Genomic DNA, 24,606 nt, shown 5'->3' on the forward strand with positions numbered 1-24,606 from the left:
TATGCTCGTTCACCAATCTATACCATAAAAAAAACTTTAATACCAAACCATAAAAAGTGTCATTGAAAGTTTCCAGGCGGGCGATACAATAGAGTGACATTAGCAATAGTCACTCTATTCATTAGTATCGAATGACTATATCAATATGACCCTTTACAGCAAGTAATCTAAATTAATATTTTCGAAGATATTACACATTTAAAATGCAGGGACTTAGCGGTTTTTATTGTTTATTGACAAAAAGCAGTGAACGTTGTAAGACATTCTGTAGTGTATTTAGTATCAGTATTGCACCCGTGCGAAGCCGGGACCACTAGTGTTGTATAAATAAGTAAGAATAATGCTAAGCTATACAAAATGGAATATGTTCCAAACCTTCTCCTCAAAGGGAGAGGAGGCCTTTGGCCCAGCAGTGGGAATTTACAGGCTGTTGTTATACAAAATTATAGCAAAATAAATACACTAATACTATATAAAATTGAAGTGCTCTAATAGTTTTCTAAGATCGTAATAATGTGTACATGGAATACGAAGAGTTGAGTATCTGTAACAAAAATATAATTAAAAATATTTTATTTGCTAACTTTCATACTGTAAATGAAGTCGTTAAAGTCATTTGGCCACATACATACATACATGTTTATGCTACTGTGAGATTACAAACATCGTTAGATTACAATCTATATAGTCAGATTGTAAACTGTCGAAATATTTGTGAAACGTGAAGTATGATTACAATATAACGCATTTTTTTTCGCAATATTGTAATATATCGATGGGAAGCGGTCGAATTGTGAACTGGCGTGGAACGGAATGCATGTCGCGCGCTGATTGGTTGAACGTTAAGTGCCCCCCTCCATATTATTTCACCGTATTTCGACAGTTTACAATCTCACACATTAGATTGTAATCTAACGATGTTTGTAATCTTACGATGGCATATATAGATAGTAGTAATGCCCCAAATTAATTAAGGAATTATTAATTCCTATATACCCATTATAAGTTTATCCCTTATTAGGAGTGGCGCCCATTCACCCCCTACCCCCCGTTTCTCTTAATATTCTTCTTAACACTTATTTTTTTTAATATTGTACAATTAAATATACCAAAATTAACTTACGGTCACAAATAAATCCATGTCGAATATCAATATATTAAACGCGGTTATCTCCATTGGTATCTGTAAATAATATTAATTACAAGATTATGCAGACGTTACATACATATATAATTGTAATTAACTGACATGACTGTATTTTTTTATGTTGAAAAAGAGTAACTGTTGAATTTCTTGCCGGTTCTTTTCGGTAGAATCTACTTTCCGAACCGGTGGTAGCTGCACTTAATGTAGTTAAATGACGATTTCAAAAGTGCTTGAACCAAATGCTTATTTCCAATAGATAACATACTTTTTATTTATTAAAAAAACACAAAAAAACACAATGACTGATGGTACTTTTTTTAAATAAGTGTTAAACACTACCTGCCCTCTGGCGATCATGAACAGTAAAGTCTTTCGGATACGATTCGACGGTATGGTCTCCCAGCCAGAGCAATATATTAATGTAGCGGTTTCCATTGACTGAAATACAGGAAAACGATTTTATTATATAGGACTCCGTGTCTTGTCTGTAATATCCATTCGTTCACTTGCCTACTCACCCACTTGCCCACTTGCCCACTAGTTTACTCTTTCACTCACTCAATCGTCTACACAACCACTAGTCAACTCGTCCATTCGTTCACTCGTCCTCTCGCCCACTCGTCCTCTCGCCTATTAATCCTCTCGCTTACTCGCACATTTTCCCACTCGTCCTCTCGCCTATTAATCCACTCGCTCACTCGTCCTCTCGCCCACTCGTCCTTTCGCCCACTCGTCCTCTCGCCCACTCGTCCTCTCGCTTACTCGCACATTTGCCCACTCGCCCAGCCGTCCACTTGTCCATTCGCCCGTTGATTAAGTGTATAGGGTACTCTTTGCACTTAATATACTTACCATATGCTTAAGTTTAGCTGAATACCTACAAGGTAGGTATATATGTATGACGGTTCCGGTCATGAATATGATGTATCGGAGATCCAAACCGTAACCCTAGAAGTGACATATATTATAGATATAGTATAACACTTATACACGTGTTCCCCTCCTCTTATAACCTGGGTGCCTTCAAACGAGGCGTGAAGGCGTCTTCTTCGCGTTTGGATTCCATTTCCACTTACCATCAGGTGGAGTGGAGTCATATGCATAATCGGTTATTATAAAAAAAAAAACTTTGACTGGTTTAATATATACATATTTACAGAAGTAAAGATGACGGTTTATATATGTATAAGTAAGACGCTCTAGCAAATGAAAACTTATAATAATTGGAGCCTTAGATTTTGGCGCTGTAAGAAATATTAACCATTCATTACATGATCAATGCGCCACCAAACTTGGCAACAAAGATGATATGTTTCTGTGCCTATAGTTACACTGGCTGTCTCAGTCTTCAAATTCAAAATACTACGTTTAGTGGACCACCTGATAATTGGTAACAACTTATTTACCAGGCCGCCTACCAATATAAAAACTATTCTCTAGCTTACCTCTGTGATATGATACATGCAAGTTCCAATTTGTATCATCGTAGCGATTAGGATTATTCCGAGCCAGATATTGAAAGTATCCTGGATTAAATCTACGTATCTGAAACGAGAAAATCAATAATTTGGCGACCTCCGTGGTCGAGTAGTGTGTACACCGGAGCGCCACTCCGAGGTAATTTAATATAAAAGTTATTATTGTGGCCTATGTTACACCTTATTACATCAACTGTATGCCAGTGAAAGTCCCGTCCAAATCGGTCGAGCAGTTTCAGGGATTAGTTGGAACTAATAGACAGTTTTATTTTTTGGAAAAAAATATTGTTATTTTGGTATATGTGCCGTATATATGTCGTCATAAGATTGCGCGACAAGCATCCGTTCTACACCAGTTCACAATTTGACCGGTTCCCATCGATAGATTACAATATAGCGAAAAATAATACGTTAAATTGCAAACATATTTCACGGTTCACAAATATTTCGATAGATTTCAACCTCACGAGGATCTACCTAGTGAGATTGTAATCTATAATCTAATGAATTTTGTAATCTGATGGAGACATATACATACATATGCATTTAGCAAAAAGCGGTTATTTTTATGCTACAAACAGACTCAAATTTTGTTCCATGTATAGATTACCTCTTCAATTTATTCTGTTCTCGGATAACGTCAACAATTCTATCATGTATGTCCATTTCGTTAGCTGCTTTCAACGCATCCTCAACCGCCTTGCAGTACAGCTCCATTTTCAAGCAAGCATGGTTGATGCAGAGCCCAAAAAACCCATCGTAACCAGTAAAGTTTATGACATATAACAAACAAGCGTATAACATATAAACGAACATAATTTCGAAGGTCGGAGAATCGAATCTGCCCTCTGGTTCCATGAAGGGTATGATGAGGTCGTGTACCATGTGCTTTGTGGGTTCGGATTTGAATAGGAAGTTGTATATGTTCAATGTGACAGCCATGAAGGGGAATGTCATGACGCAAGTTATAACAGTGACGGCCCAGCATTTCTCGCTGTAAAATAAGCTGTTGGCTATGCTCTGGTTGATGATGCTCTTGTAGCTTGAGGGTAGATCGTTGTAGGATGCATAGTCGCTGTCGATTTCGTCCACGATACCCTTGGCTGGTTTCTTCTTGTAGTACATGATGAACATCTGATGGGAGAATGGTCAATTTCTAAGTCGTTTTTCTCGTGCTTTTTTATGTTAATTGGTTATAATTTTGACGCCAATATTTGTCGCTGTTTGGCAATGTTTTCTTACAGTGTCAATATATATGGTATGATGATCACTTACCATTAAGATAATCCATTTTACCGCTACGATTAATTTAAAAAAAACGAGATATCCATCTATAAACTAAACATGAATTCTTAATAAATGAGGAATATCGATCTTAGTACATATTAGTACTAGTTTAGATAATCTTGATGATGTGTTAGTTAGATTATGTTTAATCAGCTGTAACTGTTAACATTATTAACTAGACGCCATCTAGTTGGACAAGGAAATTTGTGAAATGTCACTTATCTATAATTCAGCACATGCTTATGATTTATTATAAATGTAAGGTTTCATGGATGAACTCCTTAATTGATTTATGAAATATGCTTACCTTGAATATACCCCCGAGAAACGGTCCAACGACAGTGCTATGTCTTATAATGTTGATGATATCACGTCGCTTCCAGCAATTGTATATATCGATCAATATCATTATCGATAAAGGCACCACACTAACGAGGACAAGCACTGGAAAAAAACGAAACTAGATACATACAGTACAAGTAGACGGATACAGTAAAAGTTTGCTTTGACTCTTAGTTTATTAGCTAAAGTGAATTCTATTTATTACGTAATAACGTTCAAATTTATAACAGTTGTAATCTATATAAGTCTAAATAAACTTTTGACGTACTTAGATCAGCCTTGTAAAATATGTTTGATGCTTTCTCCTAAGTAGTATAGAAGATCAGGTCCACCAATGAATCCTAAAAAAGACCCTATTACTTACACTTCACCTCAAATTTCAGAAATTTTGTATTTCTGGTGTCGCTATCACAACAAATACTAAAAACAATTTTTAAAGGCTCTCATACAACCATTTTTTAATTCAGTAATGGCCATAGGCACTTAAAATATTCACAAAATACTTAATTGTATATTTACTTTCATAGTAAATAATAAGATAAAAATAATATTTTAGGTGTTTCTTACAAAAAAAATGTGTTTTTTAGGCGGCAGTACCAGGTAAACGGTTGAAATATTCAAATCTATGTATCTACTTTTGTTTATGTACATTGTGATTGGTACGGAACCCTTAGTACGCAGTTCCTGGCACTTGGGCGATGCTGTTTTGGAAATGTCATTATTTTCTTTGTTACCAAAACGCTTTAATTTAAAATAACTAGCAGGAATCCAATGATCATACTATCACTATATTCATTAAAAATATTGCGAACAATTTTGTTCACTTCCAAAAAAATCTGATTGCACAAATAATGGAGGCAAAAGTTCAAGATTGTTTTGCCTTATCTACTTTACGTGTATATGTATTTACTTTTCTAATAACAGCAGGTGTCTGACATTTTATACACCTATGATATAATCTGTTCTTTGCAAGACAATGCTGATTTACCTTAACAGTAACGGGACATTAGCCAATCGGTCAAAATCAAAAAAAAAATGAAGTAGGCTTTTACAAGCACTTTTGAATCGTCATTTTACAATTAAGTGAAGATACCACCGGTTCGGAAAGTAGATTCTACTGAGAAGAACCGCCAAGAAACTCTTTTTCAACATTTAAAAAATATAATCATATTAGTTAAATACGATTATAATGTATGTACTGTATCTTGCCTGGACGTCAACAGGTATTAATTCCAAGCTTTTTTATACTCTACAAAACCGTATTATCATCTTACCACTTACTACCAATCATTAATACTTCAAAACCAGTTAAATATAGATAATATAAAAGTAGCACCAGTACTAAATAAAAAAAAAATATTAAGGAACGCTTGTGTGCAAAAGGTAAATATACAATTAATGAGTTTATGATCGATAGCACACCTTGGGAATGAAACGATCGCCTGCTGGCTATTTCATCTCATATTAAATTGTTTATTTATATAATATATGAGACAAACAAAAAAAACCCGCTGAGTTTCTTTCGCCGGTTCTTCTCAGGTCAGGGTATTTTCTTTTCCGAACCGGTGGTAGTGTTTCAATTGACCATCAATAAGAAAGTGTAATGCTTCTACATCGAATAAAGTTATTTGAGTTTGGGTTTGAGTAGTGTAATGATACTCACATATACCAACGATTCGTCGCGTCTCCGTCTTCGGATTAGGGTATATTAATCCAACTCCCATCACGAACGGTATAATCTTGTACGTATCAACGAAAGTCGTGTAAGTTCTCTCTAGAAAATTATATGATGTTACATATTTGGCCGCCTTTTGTTTCACCATTAACTTATTAGTTTGTATATTCTGTAATCGTTTGTGATTCTAATTGTGGTGTAAAAAAAGTGTTAAATAATATTAATATTGATTTGTTAGAGTAATCTTTAAGTATGATTTGTCTAAATATATAGTTGAATTCGTAAAATTAAATAGGTCTTATTCTAATTAATGCATAAGTTCTTCATTGGTCGAAAATTTCTGGTATAATTTTCAGAAACAGATCATTAGTTATTACCTTTATTATTCTTGCTACTTTTATGGTCGTCCATCTTGGAACTAAGTTTCTAATGAATTATGAAAGATAACGTAACTAACAAGCTTTTTATTGAATTGGTAATATACAGCATATATACAGGGTTTTCGGAAATTATAACCTAATAGCCATTCTGTATATTTCTAATTAATCGTAAATATTTTGGCTGGATTGGTACTATAATTGCTCAAATAGTAGATACAACATACAAGAATGATTACATCTGATCTTGTATTTGTTGCCCAATACATTAATCGATATACTAAGCTATAGGTCCTAATCTATTTATCAAGTCCTGACTGACTTATTCATCATCGCAGTTAAGACCCTTAAATTTGGTGAGGAGGATCGTTTTATTGGGTATACACACTCAGTAAGTAGAAGGATTTTTGGAAATACGGGTAGTATTTTTAAAATGTGTGTTGTATGTATTTTTATTCATCTTCTATATCAGATATATTCATGTTTTGCCTCATGGCAAGTGAAGTAACCCCTCTAAATGCTTTCGCCCATCAGTGGGATATCGGCCATTACAACTTATATGAATTCCTGACGAAAAAAAGTCGCTGGATAAATAATCTTTACTCTAGACATCCCTGATAATGCCTCAGGCAACCATATCGTATTCAAATCAATCGTTGCGATTATATCATAATAGATAATGTTATTTAATATTAAAGTAATTAGTGTCTGAGCTTTATTATCGAAATAATTATTTAATGATGAAAACTTGTAATAACCTTTCGTTGTAATAAATCAAAGGGAATAAAATATCTTAATGAATTTAATGAATATTATGCTTTAGATTATTAAATGTTATCAGGAACTAGTGTATGCTCGCGGCTTTACTTGTATGTGAGGGGCGGGGACAATGTGAAGATATCAGTGTAACAATTTGACTAATTTTCCCATTTGTAATTATAGTTTGCAAAAATAAGGAAATATGATTCCAATTTATGGTTAAAAGCATCTTATGTGCTGTTATAGTATATTATAGTTGGATTATGACGTATTAGGGTATATTTTAAAATCACATCACAAAACATCATCAGCCCATTTTTGTCCACCACACCACTGTGATCTTTCTCCGGCTACTCGTATCCAGCTCCTGGAATACCTGACGTTTGATATATAAGTAACGAGGTAATGCGAAAGAGTTTCGGGGATATTGCTCCGAGAATGTAGGTTGATGTCATAATGTGTCTAGTTTCAATGGACATGTACAGGATTGGAATACCTGCATCTACCAGTACCTGGAATACCTAAGAGATACAAGGAATCCCTTAAGTATCATCGCCCAAATTATAAATATACCCAATAATTCGTAACTAATTCTGCCATACACAAAATATAATATGACATATTGAGATGAGAATTATTCTCTTGAAATTCTGAAAGGATTTTTAGCTTAACTGTGAAATTTGTGGTTATAATAGAATGTTGTTATATTAGTACATTGTATCCTTACAGGTATGTAACGCAGCGTTGGAGGTATACGTTCGTCGTGCGTACACGTCGTACGACATCACGTGCCTTCAGCACTTGGCGCTGTCCGGCGAATTGGGGGTGGTACATTTTCAATTCGTGCTACCGACTGGGCATCCGAATAGGTTTGTAAAGCATTCGAACTTTGAATTGAATAATATATTAGAAATTAACAGTTTTCCTTCGAAAGCTAACCTAACCAATAGCGTTGGAATTTTAATCGAATAATATATTAGAAATCAACAGTTTTCCTTCGAAAGCTAACCTTGGTTAACCAGCGTTGGTTACCTGGAAGGAATGGGTATGTAGCGATAAGGTCACCAAAACTGTACGTCTCATTTATTTAGCCTGGATCCACGTTGTATTTATTTATTTTTTGTAGTGTACAATAAAGTAAAAAGTAAATTAAATTGATTCCATAAGTGATGTATATTGAAACGTCTTTAAAAGAATAGGCATAAAATTATGTACAGTCAGTACAAAAATGTATTTTTCTTTTCAATCTTTATAACTTTTCTGTAATTGTTTCTTTGGTCTTATTTAATTTAGTGTCAATATCGAATACATTTATTTCTATATCTTTTTAGCCAATTTTTAATTGGTTTGTAATATTTCTGTGGATGTTACGCTATCCACTTTAGTACCATCGACAAAAAAAAATAATAACAGAAAAGTGGTAACATAAGATGAACAAATATTATATACATAAATCATTCTTATCAGAATACCAATAAGCCAATCGGAGATCGAGTTGGCATCAGCCCAGGACCAGGAAGGCGTCCCCGCGGAGCTGTCCACCGCTGCGATGAGGAAGTGCCACCACCGCACCGGCGCGCTGGCCGCCTTCGACTCCTTCGAGCAGTTCGTGGAGTACGCAGACGAGCTGTTGGACCTCGTGCATGACTTTGCCAGCTCAGCCACTGTCAGGAAAGAGGTTAATTTTACAGGAATTTGATTCTCATGACACTATTAATAATATTCATTGTTATGATGCATAATAACAAGTATGCCCATACTTCTGAACCTATGATTGCGGGCTTAAACCCAGGATACGGCATTTTCGAGGTCGTCGGTTAAGGAAAACATCGTGGAAACCTGCATATATCTAATTTGACATGTGAATCAACAAATATTCATTGGAGCAGTGTAGTGGAATACGCTCCTAATCTTCTCCTCAACGGTAGAGGAGGTCTTAGTCCAGCAGTGAGAAATTTACGTTTTTGCCAAAGTGACGATACATTTTCAATCCATGTATTTGTTTTTTAAAAACCCAAAATAATTGAATGTTGTTAAACAGAAACAAGTGATTTCCTTATCGGTTCTTCTTGATAATATCTACATTTTGGTGGTAGATTTAAGTTTACTACAGTTCTCTTAAGTATATGTACTTTTGAGTGATTTATATATAATGATTATATTTTTGTCGTAGGATTTACAAGCGCTCCAAGATGGGAGCGAAAACCGGGATAGCACAAGTATCAACGTTGGGCACGATTTGAAACCGAACGTTGAAGAAGACGTGGTGAGTACTGAGCGCTTGTAATAAGCGAACCACGCTATACAACAGATTGTTACAGGCTAAAATAAAATCAATGGTCACAAGTAGTCTTTAGGTAGTTATTGACCCATTAAAAAATTTAAAGTTAAAATTTATATTGGTATGTTATATCTAGATGTATAAAATTTATTTGTATATCATTGGTGTGTTCTATAATTGAATAAGTGGAACTCTTTTCCACTATTATACAAATATTGATTTCCTCCTTCTTGTGGGTAGGATGTATTTTCCAAATGGGTGGGTAGCTTTATATTTAATTCAACTATGTAACGTGTCGATTTAAAGCTGCTTTTAAAAGCATCAATAAATGATTCAAAATAATCCTAATTGCAGTAAAGATAATTTTGATTGCGTTACTGAGTGAAAATGTGGTTTGCAGCCGCTGGAGCCGATCCACATCCTGATGATCGGCGTGCGCGACAGCGGCGAGAGCGACGACGGCGCCGTGTCGCGGCGCTTCGGACACTTCTGCCGCGTGCACGCGCGCGAGCTGGCGCTCAAGCGCGTGCGCCGCATCACCTTCATGCTGCTCATCAAGTACGCACACACACACCCCCACACACGCGCACACACGCACACACGAGAGCGACGACGGCGCCGTGTCGCGGCGCTTCGGACACTTCTGCCGCGTGCACGCGCGCGAGCTGGCGCTCAAGCGCGTGCGCCGCATCACCTTCATGCTGCTCATCAAGTACGCACACACACACCCCCACACACGCGCACACACGCACACACGAGAGCGACGACGGCGCCGTGTCGCGGCGCTTCGGACACTTCTGCCGCGTGCACGCGCGCGAGCTGGCGCTCAAGCGCGTGCGCCGCATCACCTTCATGCTGCTCATCAAGTACGCACACACACACCCCCACACACGCACACACACGCACACACGAGAGCGACGACGGCGCCGTGTCGCGGCGCTTCGGACACTTCTGCCGCGTGCACGCGCGCGAGCTGGCGCTCAAGCGCGTGCGCCGCATCACCTTCATGCTGCTCATCAAGTACGCACACACACACCCCCACACACGCACACACGCACACACACGCACACACGAGAGCGACGACGGCGCCGTGTCGCGGCGCTTCGGACACTTCTGCCGCGTGCACGCGCGCGAGCTGGCGCTCAAGCGCGTGCGCCGCATCACCTTCATGCTGCTCATCAAGTACGCACACACACACCCCCACACACGCGCACACACGCACACACGAGAGCGACGACGGCGCCGTGTCGCGGCGCTTCGGACACTTCTGCCGCGTGCACGCGCGCGAGCTGGCGCTCAAGCGCGTGCGCCGCATCACCTTCATGCTGCTCATCAAGTACGCACACACACACCCCCACACACGCACACACGCGCACACACGCACACACGAGAGCGACGACGGCGCCGTGTCGCGGCGCTTCGGACACTTCTGCCGCGTGCACGCGCGCGAGCTGGCGCTCAAGCGCGTGCGCCGCATCACCTTCATGCTGCTCATCAAGTACGCACACACACACGCACACACACGCACACACACGCACACACACGCACACACGAGAGCGACGACGGCGCCGTGTCGCGGCGCTTCGGACACTTCTGCCGCGTGCACGCGCGCGAGCTGGCGCTCAAGCGCGTGCGCCGCATCACCTTCATGCTGCTCATCAAGTACGCACACACACACCCGCACACACGCACACACACGCACACACGAGAGCGACGACGGCGCCGTGTCGCGGCGCTTCGGACACTTCTGCCGCGTGCACGCGCGCGAGCTGGCGCTCAAGCGCGTGCGCCGCATCACCTTCATGCTGCTCATCAAGTACGCACACACACACCCCCACACACGCGCACACACGCACACACGAGAGCGACGACGGCGCCGTGTCGCGGCGCTTCGGACACTTCTGCCGCGTGCACGCGCGCGAGCTGGCGCTCAAGCGCGTGCGCCGCATCACCTTCATGCTGCTCATCAAGTACGCACACACACACCCCCACACACGCACACACGCACACACACGCACACACGAGAGCGACGACGGCGCCGTGTCGCGGCGCTTCGGACACTTCTGCCGCGTGCACGCGCGCGAGCTGGCGCTCAAGCGCGTGCGCCGCATCACCTTCATGCTGCTCATCAAGTACGCACACACACACCCCCACACGCACACACACGCACACACACGCACACACGAGAGCGACGACGGCGCCGTGTCGCGGCGCTTCGGACACTTCTGCCGCGTGCACGCGCGCGAGCTGGCGCTCAAGCGCGTGCGCCGCATCACCTTCATGCTGCTCATCAAGTACGCACACACACACCCCCACACACGCGCACACACGCACACACGAGAGCGACGACGGCGCCGTGTCGCGGCGCTTCGGACACTTCTGCCGCGTGCACGCGCGCGAGCTGGCGCTCAAGCGCGTGCGCCGCATCACCTTCATGCTGCTCATCAAGTACGCACACACACACCCCCACACACGCGCACACACGCACACACGAGAGCGACGACGGCGCCGTGTCGCGGCGCTTCGGACACTTCTGCCGCGTGCACGCGCGCGAGCTGGCGCTCAAGCGCGTGCGCCGCATCACCTTCATGCTGCTCATCAAGTACGCACACACACACCCCCACACACGCACACACGCACACACACGCACACACGAGAGCGACGACGGCGCCGTGTCGCGGCGCTTCGGACACTTCTGCCGCGTGCACGCGCGCGAGCTGGCGCTCAAGCGCGTGCGCCGCATCACCTTCATGCTGCTCATCAAGTACGCACACACACACCCCCACACACGCACACACGCACACACACGCACACACGAGAGCGACGACGGCGCCGTGTCGCGGCGCTTCGGACACTTCTGCCGCGTGCACGCGCGCGAGCTGGCGCTCAAGCGCGTGCGCCGCATCACCTTCATGCTGCTCATCAAGTACGCACACACACACCCCCACACACGCACACACGCACACACACGCACACACGAGAGCGACGACGGCGCCGTGTCGCGGCGCTTCGGACACTTCTGCCGCGTGCACGCGCGCGAGCTGGCGCTCAAGCGCGTGCGCCGCATCACCTTCATGCTGCTCATCAAGTACGCACACACACACCCCCACACACGCGCACACACGCACACACGAGAGCGACGACGGCGCCGTGTCGCGGCGCTTCGGACACTTCTGCCGCGTGCACGCGCGCGAGCTGGCGCTCAAGCGCGTGCGCCGCATCACCTTCATGCTGCTCATCAAGTACGCACACACACACCCCCACACACGCACACACGCACACACACGCACACACGAGAGCGACGACGGCGCCGTGTCGCGGCGCTTCGGACACTTCTGCCGCGTGCACGCGCGCGAGCTGGCGCTCAAGCGCGTGCGCCGCATCACCTTCATGCTGCTCATCAAGTACGCACACACACACCCCCACACACGCACACACGCACACACACGCACACACGAGAGCGACGACGGCGCCGTGTCGCGGCGCTTCGGACACTTCTGCCGCGTGCACGCGCGCGAGCTGGCGCTCAAGCGCGTGCGCCGCATCACCTTCATGCTGCTCATCAAGTACGCACACACACACCCCCACACACGCGCACACACGCACACACGAGAGCGACGACGGCGCCGTGTCGCGGCGCTTCGGACACTTCTGCCGCGTGCACGCGCGCGAGCTGGCGCTCAAGCGCGTGCGCCGCATCACCTTCATGCTGCTCATCAAGTACGCACACACACACCCCCACACACGCGCACACACGCACACACGAGAGCGACGACGGCGCCGTGTCGCGGCGCTTCGGACACTTCTGCCGCGTGCACGCGCGCGAGCTGGCGCTCAAGCGCGTGCGCCGCATCACCTTCATGCTGCTCATCAAGTACGCACACACACACCCCCACACACGCGCACACACGCACACACGAGAGCGACGACGGCGCCGTGTCGCGGCGCTTCGGACACTTCTGCCGCGTGCACGCGCGCGAGCTGGCGCTCAAGCGCGTGCGCCGCATCACCTTCATGCTGCTCATCAAGTACGCACACACACACCCCCACACACGCGCACACACGCACACACGAGAGCGACGACGGCGCCGTGTCGCGGCGCTTCGGACACTTCTGCCGCGTGCACGCGCGCGAGCTGGCGCTCAAGCGCGTGCGCCGCATCACCTTCATGCTGCTCATCAAGTACGCACACACACACCCCCACACACGCGCACACACGCACACACGAGAGCGACGACGGCGCCGTGTCGCGGCGCTTCGGACACTTCTGCCGCGTGCACGCGCGCGAGCTGGCGCTCAAGCGCGTGCGCCGCATCACCTTCATGCTGCTCATCAAGTACGCACACACACACCCCCACACACGCGCACACACGCACACACGAGAGCGACGACGGCGCCGTGTCGCGGCGCTTCGGACACTTCTGCCGCGTGCACGCGCGCGAGCTGGCGCTCAAGCGCGTGCGCCGCATCACCTTCATGCTGCTCATCAAGTACGCACACACACACCCCCACACACGCACACACGCACACACACGCACACACGAGAGCGACGACGGCGCCGTGTCGCGGCGCTTCGGACACTTCTGCCGCGTGCACGCGCGCGAGCTGGCGCTCAAGCGCGTGCGCCGCATCACCTTCATGCTGCTCATCAAGTACGCACACACACACCCCCACACACGCACACACGCACACACACGCACACACGAGAGCGACGACGGCGCCGTGTCGCGGCGCTTCGGACACTTCTGCCGCGTGCACGCGCGCGAGCTGGCGCTCAAGCGCGTGCGCCGCATCACCTTCATGCTGCTCATCAAGTACGCACACACACACCCCCACACACGCGCACACACGCACACACGAGAGCGACGACGGCGCCGTGTCGCGGCGCTTCGGACACTTCTGCCGCGTGCACGCGCGCGAGCTGGCGCTCAAGCGCGTGCGCCGCATCACCTTCATGCTGCTCATCAAGTACGCACACACACACCCCCACACACGCGCACACACGCACACACGAGAGCGACGACGGCGCCGTGTCGCGGCGCTTCGGACACTTCTGCCGCGTGCACGCGCGCGAGCTGGCGCTCAAGCGCGTGCGCCGCATCACCTTCATGCTGCTCATCAAGTACGCACACACACACCCCCACACACGCACACACGCACACACACGCACACACGAGAGCGACGACGGCGCCGTGTCGCGGCGCTTCGGACACTTCTGCCGCGTGCACGCGCGCGAGCTGGCGCTCAAGCGCGTGCGCCGCATCACCTTCATGCTGCTCATCAAGTACGCACACACACACCCCCACACACGCACACACGCACACACACGCACACACGAGAGCGACGACGGCGCCGTGTCGCGGCGCTTCGGACACTTCTGCCGCGTGCACGCGCGCGAGCTGGCGCTCAAGCGCGTGCGCCGCATCACCTTCATGCTGCTCATCAAGTACGCACACACACACGCACACACACGCACACACACGCACACACACGCACACACGAGAGCGACGACGGCGCCGTGTCGCGGCGCTTCGGACACTTCTGCCGCGTGCACGCGCGCGAGCTGGCGCTCAAGCGCGTGCGCCGCATCACCTTCATGCTGCTCATCAAGTACGCACACACACACCCCCACACACGCGCACACACGCACACACGAGAGCGACGACGGCGCCGTGTCGCGGCGCTTCGGACACTTCTGCCGCGTGCACGCGCGCGAGCTGGCGCTCAAGCGCGTGCGCCGCATCACCTTCATGCTGCTCATCAAGTACGCACACACACACCCCCACACACGCACACACGCACACACACGCACACACGAGAGCGACGACGGCGCCGTGTCGCGGCGCTTCGGACACTTCTGCCGCGTGCACGCGCGCGAGCTGGCGCTCAAGCGCGTGCGCCGCATCACCTTCATGCTGCTCATCAAGTACGCACACACACACGCACACACACGCACACACACGCACACACACGCACACACGAGAGCGACGACGGCGCCGTGTCGCGGCGCTTCGGACACTTCTGCCGCGTGCACGCGCGCGAGCTGGCGCTCAAGCGCGTGCGCCGCATCACCTTCATGCTGCTCATCAAGTACGCACACACACACCCCCACACGCACACACACACCCACATACGCATACACACGCACACGCACCCCCACACACGCACACATACCCCCACACACGCACACACACCCCCACACACGCACACACACGCAAACACACACGGAACACACACGCACGCACACACACACGCACACACGAACACACACTCACACACTTTATAATAAATTTTGGACACATACATTACTCTGATCCCAATGTGAGTAGCTAAAGCACTTGTGTTGTGGAAAATCAGAAGTAACGACGGATACACAAATACCCAGACCCAAGACACTACCATCGACTCTTGCCGGAAATCGAACCCGGGACCTCAGAGTGTACCCATTAAAACCGGTGTACACACTTCTCGACCACGGAGGTCGTCACTATAATATTGTTTATAATTTTCGCAGGCGGCAGTTCCCCAAGTTCTTCACGTACCGAGCGCGCAACGACTTCAAGGAGGATACCATCTACCGTCACTTGGAGCCGGCGTCCGCCTTCCAGCTGGAGCTCTACCGCATGAGGAGTTACGACCTGGAGGCCTTGCCCACCAGCAACCAGAAGATGCACCTGTATCTAGGAAAGGCCAAGGTATATATAATCGATGCTAGAATTTAAATACAACAATATATTGCTTATAAGTACTAACAGAGAGCGGATATGCCCCAGTGGTTGGAACGCTTCCATCTTAACCGATGATTGCGAGTTCAAATCCAGGCAAACACCACGGTGAAGAAAAATATCGTGAGTAAACTTGCAAATGTCTAATTTCAACGGAATTGTGCTACATGTGTATTCTCCAACTCGCATTGGAAAAGCGTGGTGAATAATGTTCCAAACTTCTTTACAAAGGGAGCCTTAGCCTAGCAGTGTGATATTTACAGAGTGTTAATGCTATGTAATGTAACATAACAGTGTAATATCAGTCCCAAAAGACCTAACATGTTAGTTCCCAAGGATAATATTTCTTACAGCAGCCATGTCTATGAGAGGTTCTTTCCACAAAAGACATTATAATTTATTTATTTATTTATTTATTTGAAACACCATCGGCATATTCACGATAACACTTATGTAATAAAAGTACATGGCCCAGGAGTGTGATACACCACTACAGGCATTTACAGCATTGTTGAATTAAATAAAAAGTAATACACTCTTAAATAATATTAAAAACTTAAGCTAGAACAAACATAGACTAATATGGTTTAAGACTATATAAATACTAAACAGGCAATAAAAAGAAAATAAATAATTATAAGCCCCTTTAATTAATTTGTGTATATAGTATAATATGTATGTATTTCATTTTCGAAAAAGACAAACTACATTTATTACTTTACAATTATCGGATCAAGCATGGATAATATTCCTTAGGAAACAATTTAATATTGTAATCTGATTATGCCAAAAGTGCTTATGCAGTTAAAATTGACAAAATGTGTGAAACTTCTGTATCCAAAGTCAACTTGTGAGTTCTTGAATTCACAATAGAATTTTTAATATTTTTTTTTTGTCTGTAGGTCAAGAAGGGTCAAGAGGTTACCGACTTCAGGTTCTTCATTCGTTCCATCATCAGGCATCAGGACTTAATCACCAAGGAGGCGTCCTTCGAGTACTTACAGAACGAGGGAGAAAGGTAACTATTTATAGTAGCTTAATCCAAGTTAAGCGTAGCTCTTCCAGCGTCCGTATCATGATGTCATATAGTCTTAAAGAGTATTATTTTTTCAATATATAGCAAGGCATGTTTAATAAATAAATATTCGATAAATCACATACGTTACTCTGATCCCAATGTAAGCTGAAGCACTTGTGTTAAGGAAAAATAGAAGTAACGACGGCACAAACACCCAGACCCAAGACAACATAGAAAACTAATTAATTTTTTCTACACCGAACCCGGGACCTCGGGGTGGGGTATAGTACGACATAAATTAGATGTAGCATCGGAAAATGAAATGGAATGAAAATAAAACCGATTACTGCCGATTTACACATCCAATTGAAATAGCTCCCTATCGCGCCATTCGACGCTATTCGCTATAGATTCTCGCTTCAGAGAAAGCAAGTACATGTAAATCGACGTGTCAAATTGACGAATATATTAGGTCATATGATAATACAAGTTATTACGTTTGTGTAAAGATTATATTCGCATGAGAAATGAATATTGATGAATAAATTCGGATGTAATCGGTTTTACGAATTTTACCGATGGTACATCTAAGTTGTGTCTTACTATACCCATGAAAACCGGTGTACACACTACCCGACCACAGAGGTCTTTAATATAGTGATTTAGGTTTTTGTGCGAGGTACATAAGTTTGTGTTGGAATAATACAAAAACTCTTCTCACAATCAATACTTTATCTCTCCTGAAGTGGTTCACGATCCTTCCAATTCGACGATTAAAGTAACAACGACCATTTCTAGGCTTACTCCTAGTATTTAATGTTTACACGCCCCTCCTCCGACTGTAGCAACATCCGGTTTCGATCCATTTTAAAAACAATTTAGTTTAGTCAAAACCGGATGTTGACAATCAACGCAAATTGTAACAACTATTTAAATCGAATTATTATTGATAATACTTTAATATTTAGAGCTGAGATGGCCCAGTGGTTAGAACGCGTGCAACCGATGATTGCGGGTTCAAATCCAGGCAAGCACCACTATATATATGTGCTTAATTATGTTTATAATTCATCTCGTACTCGGCGGTGAAGAAAAACATCGTGAGGAAACCTGCATGTGTCTAATTTCATCGAAATTCTGTCACATGTGCATTCCACCAACCCGCATTGGAACAGCGTGGTGGAATATGTTCCAATCTCTCTCCTTAATGGAAGAGGAGGCCTTATCTCAGCAGTGGGAAATTTACAGGCTGTTACTTTACTTTTTTACTTTTTTACTTTACTTTTAATACATTAAAACAATAAAATGTGATCATATTAAAATAAATATGCTAACACTTGTTCATGTGTACAGAGTGCTGCTGGAAGCGATGGATGAACTGGAAGTGGCTTTCTCCCACCAGCTCGCTAAGAGGACCGACTGCAACCACATATTCCTGAACTTCGGGCCCACAGTCATCATGGACATCGCTAAGGTTGCTATCATACATATATAACATATCATATCATACCTTTATTCCTGTCCCTATTTTAAACATTTTCCTATAGAAAATAGGGTGTTCTGCTATGTTTGAAAAACTACATCAAAGTATTGTAGATTTTTTTTTTATTTCTTGCCATGAAATTATATTTTATACCTTGTTTAGTCTTGCAAAAACGCTGTCAGAGTGACGTCTCTTGGTGACGTCACATTGATAAAAACAACAGTTGTACGAATGCCACTTATGAAAGTCAACAGACATAAATATTTGGTGCTTTTGGGTATTCAATTGTTGTAATGTACAGTCACAGCAGGAAAAAGATTAACTGCTGAGTTTCTTGCCGGTTCTCTCGGTAGAATCTACTTTCCGAACCGGTGGTAGCTTCACTTAATTGTTATATGACGATTCAAAAGTGCTTGGAAAAGCCCACTTGAATAAAGTATATTTTGATTATTTTGAAAACTTTCGTCAGTATTCAAATTCATTCCTTTATCAAGTCTTAAACTCTTAGTACCTTTTGAATCTAAACATCGAATCATTGTGACGCAATATGTCATTCTAGATCGGTAAAGCAGATTATCGCTCATACGGAGCACACGAAAATAGATCTTAAAGTGACGAACCTTTTCTTACCCCGAAAACTCTAAAATAGTTGTAAACAACTCGAGCAAAAAATAAATTTAAGTGTCAGATGACATTGAAATGACAATGTTTGCCCATCTGACGTCACACAATGGCGGCTCGTATTTTAGGTCACGTGATGTACAGATTAAAAATTATAACCTTTGAGAAATTAATAATCAAAATATTTAAGTATATTTCTCATTATGTTCTATTCTTAATCAAATTTCTATTTATTTTTCACTACCGATAAAAACCAATTGCAATGAATACGTTTCTCTTCCAGATCGAAGAGTCTGTGTTGGGTATGGTGATGAGGTACGGCCCCCGGCTCTGGAAGCTGAGAGTGCTGCAGGCTGAGATCAGATTTACTCTCAGAATTGGTGAGTGTATATACTTTGTTACTTGTTTGAGGCCTTATACATGACGATGACGACTTTTTGTTACAATTAATAGACTATTTGACAATGCGAAAAATAAATTGTGAATTATTGTAATCAGTGTATATTATGAGTTTAAAAATGGTTATTTACTAACAAAAGTTGAAAGTAATACTTAATTTATTCAAAGATCCATAAATAAAAATGCATTTTCTCAAACGTTTGTCACGTGACACAAAACGCTCCTGATTGGCCGGGCTTACGATGAAGTCACTTTCTTGTAAACCTTGCTTTACTATTATATGTACCACAGATTAAAATACAGCAAAGTGACGTCACCGACCCCATTGCAGCGCCATATTGTCCAAGTATCGTTTTCGCGCGCTATTTAAAAATGAAAATTTTAATATGATATTTTTCGGCAAATATGTACTAGAAATAAAAAACACAACTTTTACTGGGTTCCTTAACTACTGCTAAATAATATAAAATGGATTTTAAAAACCAGTCAAATAGCCTATTACTTATGTCGTTGCAGGTGAGATTAGCTCGATGGGTATTCTAAACTGAATATAAACTTATTTATAACTTATATTAAGTGTAATGTAATAGTTGTGACAAAAATATAATGACGTAGTATATTGTTATCTCTCTCTAAAACTGTCATGGCGGAATGCGCACACCGCACCGTACCTTTCTCAGTTAATTAAGAGTAAAAAAAAAAACACTTAAAAATATTGAGAATATGTTTTTTGCATGCACCAATTTTCGTTTTATTTTTGTTTAAAAATACATTAATTGAATAATGTCCTTCATTCCAAGGGCCTGGCGCTCCGACGAAGAATATACGGCTCTGCCTCTCAAACGGTTCGGGTTACTCGTTGGACGTGTACACCTACGAGGAGGTGATCGACCCCAGGACTGGAGTGGTGAGTACCCACACTAGCACTCTGACCCGGCTTTGCGTGCTCAGACTTTATTACCATGACACTCATGAACAATGTAGCTTTCTACTAGAGAAAGAAACTACAATAGGACACTTAGTTTCCAAAATTAACCCTTACCTTAATATTACAATATTATATATGAGTATAGTAGGACACAACTTAGATGTCGCATCGGCAAAATTCGTAAAACCGATCACATCCAAATTAAGTATAGTACGACACAAATTACGACACGACAAAGAAAACAAGTGCGTGTAAATCGACGCGTCAAATTGACGAATATATTAGGTCATATAATATTACAAGTTATTACGTTTGTGTAAAGATCATATTCGCATGAGAAATGAATATTGATAATTTGGGATAGCGTATAGTACGACACAACTTAGATGTCGCATCGGCAAAATTCGTAAAACCGATCACATCCGAATTAAGAAAGCTATCCCAAATTATCAATATTTATTTCTCATGCGAATATGATCTTTGCACAAACGTAATAACTTGTAATGTCATTTGACCTAATATATTCGTCAATTTGACGCGTCGATTTACACGCACTTGTTTTCTCTGACGCGAGAATCTATAGCGACGAATAGCGTCGAATGGCGCGATAAGGAGCTATTTCTATTAGTTGTGTAAATCGGCAGTAATCGGTTTTATTTTCATTCTATTGCATTTTCCGATGCTACATCTAATTTGTGTCGTACTATACGAATGTCGTTATTCAAACCACAACATACTCCTATTGATAAAAAGATAAATAATCTACTTACATTAAATATTATATTATATAATATTTGACGATAGCATTGGTTGAAAGGAAGAATAAATCAGGTACATAATAATGATGGGTTGTGGTCTTGTATGTCAGTGAATTAAAACCGACTGTGGTCAATCTGAAAAGATTAGCTTATTGCCAATTAACTTAACAGTTGTAACGTGTATTTGGATATAAATACTATTATCTCACTCTTTGATTCCGATGAGGAAATTCTACCGTTTTAATTGGGGTACCGGTCTATACACTTTCAATATTCTAACTCTGGCTTGCCATTATCAAATATCTTGAAAATAAATCAAAATAACTTTTTACTGTAGACATACTGTCTATTCTGTCTAAACAGTAAAAGCTATGACAGTATGTATATATGTCTTAGAGGACTATTGCTATCTGCTAATTTTAATGTAACCACTCGATCAAAAAGGCATTTTAATTTCATGATTAAATGTATACAATTGAATATAATGTGTTTACAGATAATATTCCAATCGTTCGGACCGAAGCAGGGACCGATGCACGGTCTCCCAATATCGACTCCCTACGTCACGAAAGACTACTTGCAACAAAAGAGATTTTTGGTAAGCTTTTAACAAAATATTCATTGAGAAAGGAGCTTTAGGCCTTCAGCATGGATGTGGATGGATATAGAGGACCAAAGAAACGATGGATGGATTGTATGAAAGACGACCTCCGTGGTCGAGCAGTGTGTACACCGGTTTTCATTGGTACACCGCTCCGAGGTCCCGGGTTCGATTCCCGGCCGAGCCAATTTAGGAAAGTTGGTTTTCTATGTAGCCTTGGGTCTGTGTGTTTGTGGTGTCGTTACTTCTGATTTTCCATGATGATGATTAAACAATGATATGTCTTTTGAATGTTAAATCAATAAGACATACAAAGAGAGATACATGTGTAACTAAACAGTACCTTAAAAAAACCCTGTTTAAACTCAGAATTTGTTTTTTGTTTAATCTGATCGCTCATTGGTCATTTGTTACGTCATCGATTGCAATCGACCAATGACGATTCAGATTAAAGTCATACGATTTCCCTAAAAAGATTAAAAAAAATATTATTCTTCATTTAAAAGATATAACGCTAAATTAGCAGCCTGTGTTAATAATTTATCTAAATATATAGAGAACAATAAATTACAAACTTTATCAATAGCGCTTAGCCCAGCAGTGGGACGGTTAGAGATGTTACTTTATATTAATGAAATGAAATAATAGACCTTTATTGTACATCACAAACAAACATAAATAGAGCTTAGGATTAAACACAGCAAAAAGGTAAACAAAAAAAAATAGTAAAATGGTGGACTTATGGCTAATTAGCCATGTCTCCCAAACAACCCAACTCAATCTTAATTAACGAATAATTAAAATCTCAGAGGTATAATTTAAAGTGTATTCGCTTATTTCCCAGGCGACGTCCCAAGGCACCACATACGTGTACGACATACCGGACATGTTCAGACAGGTGGTCGAGAAACGGTGGCGCGAGTGCATCGACGAAGGCACCGTTGATGGTGAGTTTGGACTTTTCAATTTGGTCAGTTAATGAATTGATAACTCGGTAAAAATTGAAGGTAAACCTACAGGTGACATAGTGCAGTGGTTCACTATTACCGGTATAAAGTAATAATCGTATTTAATAGCCTATGTTTGACTGATTTTTAAAATCGAATATATATGATTTTGTAGAGGTTAAGAAACCCAATAAAAGTTGTTTTTTTTTTTATAATTCTATTACATATTTGTTGAAACATATGAAATTAAAAATTCCATGTTTAAATATTGCGCGAAAACGCCTCTTGGACAATATGGCGCTGCAATGGGGTCGGTGACGTCACTTTCTTGTATTTTAATCTGTGGTACATATAGGAGAAAAGCAAAGTTTACAAGAAAGTGACTTCATCATAAGCCCGGCCAATCAGGAGCGTTTTGTGTCACGTGACAATCGTTTGAAAAAATGCATTTTTATTGATGGATTTTTGAATAAATTAAGTATTATTTTCAACTTTCGTTGGTGAATAACCATTTTTAAACTCATAATATACACTGATTGCAATAATCATTTTAATATCAATTTAACATTTCTGTTAGAGAAAATAATTATTTTAGCATTACACAGTATAAAACAAAGTCGCTTACCGCTTTCTGTCCCTATGTATGCTTAGATCTTTGAAATCACATAGCAGATTTTGAAGCGATTTTTATAAAATAAATAGATTGATTTAAGAGAAAGATTCATATGCATAATGTGAACATTTTAAGACATTCTGCAGTATATTTAGTATCAGCGTGGCAACTGAGCGAAGCCGGGGCGGGTCGCTAGCTAATACTAATAACAATAAAAATCGCAGCGTTAAGTAGTATTTTATGTGCGTCTGATATCTCTTCAGAGGCTTAATGACCTTGAATATGTATAGTTTATAGTTTATTCTTTTATTGTACACCACACAGTGAAATAAAAAAATACAAATGACAAAGATATGGCCTAGATATAACAGGCGTACAATTTTGGTGTACCTTGTATTCATATTAAGAATGTTGCGTGCTTTTTCAGGCCCCCCTCCCGACAATGTCATGAATTCCGTGGAGCTTGTGATTGAACCGGACGGCGAGCGGCGCGTGGTGGAAGTCACCCGTCTCCCCGGACAGAACACCGTGAGTATCCCCGGACAGAACACACGACTACCTCCATGGTCGAGTGGTGTGTTTTTTTATGGTATAGTTTGGCGGACGAGCATATGGGCCACCTGATGGTAAGTGGTCACCATCGCCCATAGACAATGACGCTGTAAGAAATATTAACTATTCCTTACATCGTCAATGTGCCACCAACCTTGGGAACTAAGATGTTATGTCCCTTGTGCCTGTAGTTACACTGGCTCACTCACCCTTCAGACCGGAACACAACAATACTGAGTACTGTTATTTGGCGGTAGAACAACTGATGAGTGGGTGGTACCTACCCAGACGGGCTTGCACAAAGCCCTACCACCAAGAAAGTACACCGGTTTTCATGGGTACGCCACTCTGAGGTCCCGGGTTCGATTCCCGGCCGAGTCGATGTAGATTACAATTTGTTTTCTATATTGTCTTGGGTCTGGGTGTTTGTGGTATCGTTACTTCTGATTTTCCATAGCACAAGTGCTTCAGCTACTTACATTGGGATCAGAGTAATGTATGTGATGTTGTCTCATATTTAAAAAAAAAAAAAGTATTGACCCTGTGCGCTTTGGATTCTAGCTGATCTTTTAAGCTCAAACTGTGCTAGAACCACTGGGATTATTTTGATTGTTG

General features: G+C 42.9%; 2 protein-coding genes across 3 annotated transcripts in view; one reads left to right on the plus strand and one right to left on the minus strand.

Moving 5' to 3' along the window:
* The window catches only part of LOC124541911 (acetyl-CoA carboxylase), a 120,174-nt gene that overhangs the window by 75,135 nt on the left and 20,433 nt on the right, over positions 1-24,606 (plus strand). For both annotated transcript variants that reach the window (XM_047119835.1, XM_047119836.1), the window contains 12 exons: positions 7,795-7,934; positions 8,533-8,743; positions 9,239-9,331; positions 9,747-9,904; positions 15,861-16,041; positions 16,974-17,089; positions 18,443-18,563; positions 19,477-19,573; positions 20,393-20,499; positions 21,775-21,876; positions 22,724-22,826; positions 23,867-23,967. In XM_047119835.1, coding sequence (XP_046975791.1) covers positions 7,795-7,934; positions 8,533-8,743; positions 9,239-9,331; positions 9,747-9,904; positions 15,861-16,041; positions 16,974-17,089; positions 18,443-18,563; positions 19,477-19,573; positions 20,393-20,499; positions 21,775-21,876; positions 22,724-22,826; positions 23,867-23,967 — 1,530 coding nt within the window. The remainder of the gene's footprint in view (positions 1-7,794; positions 7,935-8,532; positions 8,744-9,238; positions 9,332-9,746; positions 9,905-15,860; positions 16,042-16,973; positions 17,090-18,442; positions 18,564-19,476; positions 19,574-20,392; positions 20,500-21,774; positions 21,877-22,723; positions 22,827-23,866; positions 23,968-24,606) is intronic.
* On the minus strand, positions 419-6,014 carry LOC124541910. Its single transcript, XM_047119834.1, has 8 exons — positions 5,918-6,014; positions 4,220-4,356; positions 3,236-3,759; positions 2,593-2,692; positions 2,000-2,095; positions 1,487-1,585; positions 1,124-1,183; positions 419-544 (listed from the first exon to the last, which is right to left on the minus strand). Exons 1-8 carry the CDS (start codon positions 5,976-5,978, stop codon positions 500-502), a joined length of 1,122 nt encoding a protein of 373 aa, XP_046975790.1. The 5' UTR covers positions 5,979-6,014; the 3' UTR covers positions 419-499.

The sequence above is a fragment of the Vanessa cardui genome, chromosome 29 (assembly GCF_905220365.1).
Source record: "Vanessa cardui chromosome 29, ilVanCard2.1, whole genome shotgun sequence".
Taxonomy (NCBI): domain Eukaryota; kingdom Metazoa; phylum Arthropoda; class Insecta; order Lepidoptera; family Nymphalidae; genus Vanessa; species Vanessa cardui.

What these genes read in the sequence shown, in the direction of transcription:
- LOC124541910 (XM_047119834.1), bottom strand. Translation starts at nt 5,978, where the DNA reads ATGGGAGTTGGATTAATATACCCTAATCCGAAGACGGAGACGCGACGA. An exon ending in GCGACGAATCGTTGGTATAT is followed by an intron (nt 4,357 to 5,917) that starts GTGAGTATCATT and finishes GTTTTTTTCCAG; the next exon opens with TGCTTGTCCTCGTTAGTGTG. An exon ending in TCATGATCGCCAGAGGGCAG is followed by an intron (nt 1,184 to 1,486) that starts GTAGTGTTTAAC and finishes TATTATTTACAG; the next exon opens with ATACCAATGGAGATAACCGC.